Source organism: Agelaius tricolor, unplaced genomic scaffold, assembly GCF_023055355.1.
Source record: "Agelaius tricolor isolate 1412-34295 unplaced genomic scaffold, bAgeTri1.0.p SCAF_8, whole genome shotgun sequence".
NCBI classification, from domain to species: Eukaryota; Metazoa; Chordata; class Aves; order Passeriformes; family Icteridae; genus Agelaius; species Agelaius tricolor.
The window spans coordinates 41,605,147-41,615,722 of record NW_027269268.1 but is presented as its reverse complement, the minus strand read 5'-3'; the positions used below and the strand labels follow the sequence as shown (position 1 = coordinate 41,615,722).

General features: G+C 42.2%; 1 protein-coding gene across 2 annotated transcripts in view; it reads left to right on the top strand.

The window, feature by feature from the left end:
* Nucleotides 1–932: 932 nt before the first annotated feature.
* The window catches only part of FAM114A1 (family with sequence similarity 114 member A1), a 30,624-nt gene continuing 20,980 nt past the window's right edge, over nt 933–10,576 (top strand). The window contains exons 1-3 of one of the 2 annotated variants that reach the window (XM_071432538.1): nt 933–1,215; nt 3,650–4,011; nt 4,780–4,867. In XM_071432538.1, the coding sequence (XP_071288639.1) occupies nt 3,658–4,011; nt 4,780–4,867 (442 nt within the window). In that variant the 5' untranslated portion in view covers nt 933–1,215; nt 3,650–3,657. Of the gene's footprint in view, nt 1,216–3,649; nt 4,012–4,779; nt 4,868–10,576 lie in introns of those variants that run through there. The other variant, XM_071432540.1, reaches the window with a different exon arrangement.

The window sequence follows — 10,576 nt, the reverse complement described above, 5'->3', positions numbered from 1 at the left end:
TTGTATAATGTGGGTCAGAAAGTCCACCATAGCTGAGATCTAAATACAGAACTGCCACACTATAACCTACCTTTCTGGGTTAGCATATCATAACACATTCATTATTTAATATTTCAATGATTCAGGAAGCAGAGGAAATAATCTAAAAAATTACTTTTTCACTTTAAGGCTTATTCTGTAGATTATATTTAATTTCTCAGCCTCAGGTGAAAATAGGTCATCCAAAAATGAAATTGAAAGATAGGACAGGTAGTAAGCAACAGAATATGGAAAATTCACTGCTATACTGCTGATGAGCCTTACAGTAGTACTGTATGATTTCATGTGACCTCTTGGAGTAGCTCTCCTCAGTAGCTCACAATGTGCTGGTTTGGCTCCTGTATCAAAAGTAACTTCTCTCGTTGGCAGACTAGTGATAGAAACGATGCTGTGTTGCCTTTCACCACTGTAAAGGCCATGCTTCGCTTTAAAATGAGGTGGCAAAAAGAGGAACGCGTATGAGGAATTACACAGAAACAAGAACCACAGGGGTTCCCAACAGCCTGAAACTCCTTTGCTCAACCAAGTGTTTCACCGACTGGAAATGTGTGCACGCACCGCCGGCTTCTGTCAGGGAATTTCCTGTAAACATAGCGATAGGAGGTGCCGAGCTTATCTGAGTCCGGGAAGCGTTTAAGAGACAACGCTCTCGGGCGTGTGGTGTGATTCTTGAGGTGTCCTGCACACGGCCAGGAGTTGGACTCGTTGATCCCGATAGGTTCCCCTCCAACGGAGCATATTCTATGATTCTATGAAATTCACCCCTTTTCCGCCTCATCGCGGACGCGGGGGTGCCTCCGGCCCTGAGGGAAGCGCTGCTGCAGCCGCGCCCGACGCTCCGGGCCGGCGCTTCCAGCGAGGTCCCGCCGGGCCCCGCGGCGTGCCCCACGCCGAGGGCCGTGAGGGGCGGGCGTGGCGGCCGGGGCGGCTCCCCGGGCTGGGTTAGAGAAGCCTGAAGCCCGGGGACTGCTCGGCAGCTCCGTGGCGCTGCCCCTTTACAACAGACGGCCGCCTAACATAGCCGGAAGAAGAGCGAGGGACAAAAGCCAGCCCTCCCTCCTCCCTGGGGCCGGCCTGGGCTGCCGGGCCCGCTCTGCCTCCTCCCCCGCTACTGCCGACGTGGCGGGGCGGGGAAGGGAAGGAGCCGGGGCGCGCCGGTCGGGGCACTGCTGAGCGGTAAGGAGCGCGGCGATTTCTGCATTTTCTGCCGCTTTTGACACTGGCTGCGCCACACAGCTCTGTCCCAGAGGGGAATTTCGAAAAGGGAAAAAAGGAAAAGGAGAAGCGGGAAGTTGTGGCCGCTGCGGGCTTGCGGGAGCGGCGCCCCGGCTGCTCCTGCCCCGCCTGGGGCAGAGGGCAGCGGGGCAGGGGGAGCTGCCGGCGGCGGGCGCCTGGGGCGTTCGCCTGTGCTCGCCGTGCCCGCAGCGGCCCGCGGAGGAGCAGCGACAGCGGGCGTCGAGGTAGAGGGGAGCAAGGTGCTGTCGCCAAAAAAGTTATTCCTCCCTCCCGCTCGGGGACCATGATTCGTGCCCCAAGGCGCCCGGCGGCAGCTGGGCTTTGCTTTCTAGGGGAGATGAAACTCCTCAGACAGGCTCGGCAGGTGCCGCCACCGCCGGCCCCCTCAGCGCGGTCCCCGCCACCGGTCCGGGCTGGCCTTAGCATCTCCCTCACAAACTCCCAGTAGAGTAATTCCCTTTGGGCGGAGCTGTCCGAGTTGATTTGGATCAGGACAGTCTCACGGATGAGAGGCTGAATGACGCTGGCCCCGGGTGCAGCCTGGCTCGTGGGTTCTGCCAGACGCGGTGATTTGCTGTTACGTGCCGCGCTCCTGGAAGGAAGGTTCAGCAGGCAGCTGCAGGGACCGTGGCCCGAGTGGTACCCAAAGATGATCCAGTAGTGCAAAAATCCATGTGCACGTCTGTGTGATCCTTTAAAAAGTGCTGGGGTTACTCAGAGCTAATGCCCATTCAAAATTATGAAGTATGTGTGTAAAGGTTTTACAGGTTTTAATAGAGGATCCTCATCTCTTCTGATGGAATTTGACTTAGAAATACAAAAATTTTCCTTAGGTGATGCTGTCCATCACACAGTGAGTACTGTTACAACAATAGCACTACTTCCCTACAATAAAACATTTTATAATATTTGCTGTATTTTTAATGGAAAGCTGTCAAATGCAAAGATTCTGACTTCAGAATTCATGTTTTCTGAAGATATTAAGGTACAGTGTAAGCTGAAGTAATACAAGTGATAGCAAGTGCTTACTTTTTTACTTATGTTTCTTGTTCACTGATCCAAAGTGCTACTCTTGGAACTATTTAAAGAAGTGACCTACATTCACATTAGATAAACAGGCTACTAAAGCTATAGATGGATACAGTTCTATAGACTTTAATAAAATATGCTAATTTAAATACATGCTTCTTAGGCAGATTTCTCCTAAATCCCAGTTATGTTTTGCTTTTTGCCTTTTTTCCTCCCTGTTCTTAGTCTGTCATACAACCTCCATTCTTCCTGACTGATGCAAACCTTTGAGCCATATTTAATTAATATGAGAGTCAATGAAAAGGCAGCATCTACAGAGAGGACTGTACAAGTCTTTTTATGCCATGCAACTCAACATTTTGCAAGCTCTCTTGTCAAGGATTGTTTTCTGAGTGCCAGGTTGTTACCAACAGATAGATGTTAGTAATCACAGACCAGCAGTCCTTTTGGACTCTGGCAGTGCCCCTCCTTAATCAGCAGCAGAGCGTACTCTGTGGCTTTATCTTTGCCCATCAGCATCCTCAGCCTGATGACTGCACAATGGTGGAAAATACCTCCAAAATTACATTGGAAGATAAGGAACGAATAAGACCTGGTAAATAAAAACTGGTTCATAACTTAAAAAAAAATCAGTAACAACCTCATACAAGTTTACCTTGGCTTCAAAATTGAAGTTTAATCACACAGCTGGAATTTTAGGAGATGATGAGAAGTGTTGCACTCCCCAAAGAGCAAGACTTTGGGACAAGTGATACAGAAACAGCGTGAGCAGTGACTCTGTGCTATGGCTGTGTCTGTGAAATGGCTCTAGGGCCCATGGCCTGTCATGTTCACAGATTATGCCCCTTCTCAAGCACATGAATGTCACCACAGTTGTAGGTACAGAGCGTTATCCTCCCCTCTGTCAGTCAGCAGGCTGTAGGAACCCGTCGCAGCCATGAAAGGGAGAGCAAGAGCTGCTTGGCTATTGCAGCCTGGATTATTTTGTTCTGCAATGGTCTTTCTCACACACCTGATAGTGAGTATAGAAATTACCCATGTGGAAGCTCCTACATTTAACTTCTCCAGACATATTAATATCCTTTCACTAAACCATATTTTGGAAAGCAGTAATGCTGCTCTTTGTATTTGAGTGGGATCCTGCAGAGTGAGTGGAGTTACAGTATTATCCTGATGCCAGTGCCAGCGTGAGGCATGTGCCACAGGGCTCCATGCTCCATGCTTTTGGAGATCTTACATCAAGGTTGTATTGTTTTTCAGCAGTAGCATATGGTAAACACTGTGTATTTTATAACAAACACTCAAATGTTTATGGTACCTAAAAGACTTTACTTTCTATATTCAGAACTGAAAATGTCTGAAGACGTATCTGATGGCGTCCCATCTGAAGAAAAACCTGAAGTAATGGAGATGCCCAGCAATGAGGTATTGCCTCATGAATCAGTACCACACCTTGCAGAAGCTGAGATCTTGCATGAGTCTTCACAAGATCAACATGGACAGGTCACTCAGAATGTTAGTAATGGAAAGGAAGGAGACACAGTCATTAATGAAAACCCTTTGACTGAAAATCTCATTGAAAGCCTGCCTTCCAGCCTGCCTTCCAGTGAAGACACAACTGGAGACAAGCCCACCGAGTGCATTGAAACTGTAAGCCTTGATGCAGAACCAGAATTGGAAGAAACACTGCATGAGCAAAGCAATCCAGTAAGCAATACTTTCTTTTCTGTAAAAGCCCTCCTCTCCTTGCATTGTGAAGATGGCTTGTTTTTCACAAAAACCTAGGAAGTTATGTGGAAACCTACATAGGGATAAATTAAATTCCAACACCAAGCTTTTGAAAACTAGTAATAGTTTAATTTCCCTTTTCCAGTATGATATTAATTTGGTCTTTCAAGTCTGGTTGCAATGAAACTTGCATTGTGTAAAGGTGATATGTTACTGGACACATTCTTGAGACAACAGTTTCTTAACATGATTTAAATATGGAATACTGATAATGGCTTAGCACTAGCCATTAGTGTAAAAGGTATGCAGCACATCCTCAGGCTGTGTTTTTATTGAATTCAGTTGTTAGGAGTTCCCTGTGCACATCTACTGAATTACACATGTGAGGAGACTTTGGAAGAGAAGCCTCCAACTCTGGCTCCTGCCTCCAACCCAGGAAGGAGACAGGTTCCTACCTCTCCCTCATATTAACCTCAATAAACTGGTATGGCTTTATAGGATTGGGTACCTGAAGAAATATTAGGACATCTGTAAAGATATCTCTGGAGATTAAATCTCTTCCAGGAACAGATGATGTGAACTATGATTCTGCTTTTTTTGTGCACAGAAGTTTGAACTCCACATAATACCCAATCTGTCATCATCTATTAAATGCCAGACTTTGTTGCCTGACAGGTTCTTTGTGTTTCCTCCTGCCTCTTGAGAACAAGATTTTTAGACAGTGGAGTAACATTTTTGTTCTTATAGGCTGCAGACTCCTTATCTAAAGCAAGTAGATGGGGAGCTTGGGGTACCTGGGGAAGGTCTCTCCTGTCATCAGCTTCTGCCACAGTTGGTAAGTGTTCAGTTGGTAAAATGTGTGGAAATAATGAATAATTTTCATGTGTCATTAGACAGATTAGTGTTGCATCTTAAGGATTCATAGACAATTTTGCCTTGATAAGCTTGGGAACCATGATTTTTTTAAAGAGGAAGATGGACTTTCCTAATTATTCAAATTATGGACAAGGTATTAGGCTTGTTTGTAAAGTTAATGAATTACTTGATTGTAACTTCTTCATAGAAAGGATCCATAATCCAATACAATTTCTATCAGGCAAAGGCTTATGGTTTCTCAAGTCAAAGCAACCCAGATTTTCACCCTCACTTGTGTTAATGGTTTGTATGCCAGGTTTGACTCCTGCCTACACATGAATTCACTTCTAGTAAATCATTCCAGCTTTTCTTGCCACCCAGTGAAACATTCACACTGTCACACTAGATTTCAGACAGTAGAACAATGTATTAAAACATGGGCCCTGTACTCCTTCTCCCTATACTCTCATTTCCAATAGTAGGTCAGACAGAGTGTCCTTGTGAGGACTTCAGGTGAAACTTAATTATTGCTCTTTGAAAACTCACTGTCAAAAAGCAAAGCATAGAAATATGTAGTTACCAGTGTGAAATAATTTCTCACAAACCAGAAATGTTTTGTAACAAAACAATCTGTTAGCTAGTCAGTTCTCATAAAGGATCCACAGAACACTTTCAAAAGATGAACGTAGGAATTAAAATTAATTGCTAGTTACTAAAAATGAGTTCAATAGAGATACTGGTTTTATGATCCCATTTGAGGCTAAATAATTCTCCTCCTTATCTCCTCTTTTTCATGGACAGTAAATGGTTTCTGTCTGTTTCTCAGAGGAGGGAAATTTCCTTGTCCTCTTTTTTTTCAGTAACATCCACAGTCAGGAGTAAATAACTACATTTTCTTTCAGACAACAACAATTAACATTTCTAGTTACATTCAGAATGGGTTTCTAGGGTGTGTGGATCAAGTTTGTTGTGTAGGCAGTCTGACTTGATAAGGTTGTGTGATGTCTGTTTTGAACAGGCATGTCATCACCCTGAATAAATATTTTTAGGGTTGTTATTGTCTAAAAATGAGCACAGCTGGAACAAGTCAAGTTGCCTTGGAAAAAGAGCATCCACATGCAGAAAAGGAAAAGGAAAATTTTAGAATCATTTTAATTCAACATCAGAATGGTTGCGCTATTTCACATTGAAGACCCATCTACTGTTTAGGTTCTGGCAGTGACCAAGAACAGCTAGGAAAGCACCTAAACCCAGATGTATATAAAGCAGCAGTTCCCCCTGTTTTCCTGTTTCCTAGAATCTGCAGCATAGAACAGACTTCCTGACCCTGGGATCAGGGTAGGTTGAGTTTCCATGTTACTATCTAATAATTTTGAATCTAACTTTGTGAATTTATTTAACAAAATTGACTTTGAATTAAACAAAAATCAAATTTATGTTCTTCCATGTTTTGTGAACCCAAGGTAACTTGGAAGACCAAATAGCTAGTCTTAGATTTGTTACAGGAAATCAATGCACCAGGTAATATTTTATATTCCTGATACAGAGGGCTTATTTCCTAGTTGTTTATTATGAAAATTCATCCTTGATCCTCTGGAACACTTAACTGTCTCTCACTGTCATGGACAGGATATGGTTCTGAATACACCACGCATTTCCTTCAGTATGATAATTCCCTAGTGAGATATATGGAAAAAATTCTAAAGCTATTGGGAATTTCTATAAGCTTTATTATGACTATTATTATTATATATTTATTATTCTCCTCAAAGTTACTCCATTCAATATCTGATCAGTTCAACCAACACTTCATCTCCTGTTCCACACCAGAAAATAGTTTTGCTATGGACCAGTCCATTGTAAAGTTGCTATTCCTCCATTGTAGCAAATGCTGTGAGTAAAACTGCCTTCTTGGAGTTAAGATTTAGTAGCAACACATTCAGTCTGTGATTTTTCTGTTGTTCTGTCATCATATTGTACAACACAGCTGCTTGTCTGGTGAAATATGACCAATATCTGCTATTCCTAATGTTTTTCTTCAAAATTGTGCTTTGTAAAAATAGCACAAACAGTTTGAGGTGGACTAAATAACATCTTAAAAGCTTAAACAAATACATTCTGCTTTTAACAAAGAGTATAATGGACCAGCCAGGGTTGGACAGTACCTTGAAAAGTCATCTAGTCAGGGGTTTTGTGGGAAAGGCTTTATGCCTCTAGATGAGATTATCTAGCATGTTTTCCAGTCACATCTTGAAAACCTCCAGCAATAGAGACTCTACCATATCCCTGGGTAGGTTTTTCCAGTGAATAATTCTTCTTACTGTAATTAATTTTTCTTGCATTCCTACCTATTTAAGACTGAGTTAAAATGTTGTTCCAGTGATCTCAGTTTCGTTATCCTTCAGACACTGATAGAGAATTCACAAACACATGAGCATTTTTAATGCATGGCTATAATTTATTTAGGACAGCTGATTTTAGTTCCCAATAATAACTGAGTTTCCAGCTGATTTTAGTTCCCAGTAATAACTCGGTTTCCATGTAGTTTGTATCTCATCCTCCTTTAACTCTGCACATACAGCCATGGATTGTTTTGGTGGTGTTTTTTTATTCCAAAGAAAATATCTGTTGTCTTTGAACTGATTTTGACATTATTTGGATCAAGGTCCCCACGACAAGACAGATGTGATACTCCTCTACACAACAGAATCTGTAATGCCCTTGGAGTTTCAGTCACTGCCTGAACCGTATTTGGGGTCTTGACACTAGATGTCACACTAAGCAAACTATTGAATCAACTTCATCAATGAGGTGAAGAGATTTCTTTTGTTCTTGAAAAGTGCAAGAAAGCTGATTCCTCCTTATAGAACCACAATGGAACAGAACTACTGAAATAGTTGCTGGAATGATGAGATGGGAGAAGGCTCACTGTGATATGGAGGAACAACTTGTACTAATTATCACCATTTTAGTGTCTTTCTTTTCAATTGTGTTTTTTAGTGGGTCAGCCATTACACAAGGCAGTCTTTTGACAGCGTTGATAAAACTATCCCGCTTGAGAGGGTGACTATTGCAGCTAAGTCAATCAATTAATGGGTAGTAGCCACTGAAATGTGTAGTCCCTCACCTGTCTTTTCTTTGCATGTTTCTTCCTTCTCCCTGTACCAGCATTCATGTTCCTCTGAGTTCCCTCTAATCCAGTTTAGGAAGTGAAACTGACGTAAGAGTAACTCTAGAGGAAAGAAAAATCCATTTTCTGCCTCTTCAGTTCCTTGAACCGACTCTTTGAGACCATTTTTGGGGCAAGCAGAAGGGACAAGGGTGGAACGTGGGGAGGAGTAGAACCTCCCATAATTGCACCAAGAAGCCATTCGGTTAGCTTAGCTGTAACAGCAAACTGTTCATCCCCAGGGTTTATGTGAGGCAAAATATATTTTCAGTTTGTCCTGGCAGCTTGGGACTTGCATTTTTAAAACATCTTGTATGCTTAAAAGCTTGGGTCTTTGGTTTTTCTTCCAACTAATCTATCTGCTAGCTTGATTAAAGTGACTGCCTTCTGTAAGCCTTGCCTTTCATATGCTGTGCTTTGAATGAGGTATGGCATTCAGAAGGTGCTGAAGTTATGGTGCTCAGTGAGCTGCATTTCCAAGAAAAGTCTGTTCTCTATCATGCTGTATACAAATGCTTCACTCTGTGTAGGTTTAAGGTGTTTTATCTTTAGGGCCATTGCTAAGACTAGCACCTGTCAATACATCCACACAATAAAAGTAATAAAAAAATAACCCAGCTGTTTGATTCACGTGATCCCTGAAATTCATACTATAAGGCTGCGTAATGCATCTTTCTAATGTATCGTTTGTAATTATTGTTCTGCTATCTTGATTATTTTGTTCTTGTGTATATTCTCATCTAGTTCCTCAGCTATGAGAATGGCACATGAAAATATCAGACACCCATACTTCTCCCTGGTATGCTGAAAAGCACTTTTTGTCACTCAGTGTGACAGAATGAAATATCTCTTTAGATGTCACTGTGTTCATGAGCTTGGATATTATTATGCATGGGTATGTGTAATAATCAGCATTACATAGTTGACTTCTCTGTGGAACAGAAATGCCAATGCTGCAGATAATGTGAAACTAAAGTATTCAAACATTGCAAATGTCTTTTCTCTATAGGTATTGCCCTGTTGCAAAATAAAGTACAATATTAAAAAAAGAAGGCTGGGTGTTATGCTTGTACTTTATGTGATCATAAAGAGGATAGTTAATCTCTTCAGACCTTTTTTGATTTCATAAATTTGGCTGATTAAGGGAAAACTACTTTGGGTTGGAATCACGTGGTGGTCACAACTGTTTTGTAAATAACACTTTTCAGCTGCTGTAGCAGCAAGGCTGGCCCTTTGCAGTTATTCCTTTTAAGAATGCTGAATGGAAGTAACAGACAGAAGGAAATGTGGGTGCATTTTGGGTTGGCAGTCTCTTTTCCCTTCTTTATGTCTTTTAACATGGGCTTATAGTCTAGAAGAGACTGAGAGCCAATAAAATGGTGTAACAGCCCTTTATGCTTATTGCTGTTACTGAAACCTTTTATGCTTGCAATAAGGAGATCTGAATCTAGTCTCATTTACTAGATTAATTGGAGTGATTCCTGATTTATAGACAAGATAGCATAGGTGTTTCAAGAATCTAGCCTGGTTTTTTTTAATTTGTTTTAACTGCCCGGAAGAGAAGTTTTGTGAAGGCTTGAAGTAAATGGAGTGCCAATAGGTTGGCCTAAAATGGAGCAAAATGGGGTCCCACTTTTTAGTGTACAAAACCAGAGCATGGCTGGATTGTCCACATCTCTATATACTACATTATGTGGAGTGATTCTCCTCCAGCCAGTTTCAGGTTCCTCAGTTTCTCATGTGGTGAAAGATGCTCATTTAATGCCTTGGTCTTCCTCTTTAGCTTGAGCTAGATGAGGCTTCACTCATGTTAATAGACTAAATTTTGATCAGTTCTTCATTAGATGTGCTCCCATGGTAGGATACAAGTTACAAAGGCAGTGTGTTAGCCAGGGACAAAATCTCAAACTCCTCCCCATCTGTACCACTGAATCGGAGAGTCCAGTTGCCTGTGAGTACAAGATGGACAAGGGATCAGTGATTCCTATACAGAGTGGTTTAGGTTTCAGACATAGTGAACTGCCCTCCAGAGGTGTCTGTTTGCCTCTCTCAGCTCTGCAGGGAACCCAAAGCTACTAAGCTGGGAGGTAGAAGATAAAACAGCTTGCAGTGAAGTGGGATGGGATCTGACTAAAGCATTTGTGAGTGCTGTAACCTGGCCTTGGCAGATCAGGCAAACCAAAAGGCAGGTCATGTTGTTAGGCAGTTAGGTTAGCAAAACCTTCCTTTTAAAATGAAAGATCCCAGCTAGGAACATGAACAATAATATTCTGTGGAAATTGCCAGCCAATAGAAAGGCAAGGAATCATGGAGGCAAGAGAAACAAAAGCAATAACACAGGGTAAAAAAGAGTGCTTTCTTCCAAAAGCTCACAGTTAACAATGCCTATTGCATAGCTCTTCTGTCTGCTGTTACAGAAGAGTAAATGGAGATGTCAGAGGTGTCAGCTCAGTTGCATTAGCACACCCAGTGTTACAAAATGAGTGCATCTTTAAATTGTAGGCTTCTCTCCCGTGACCT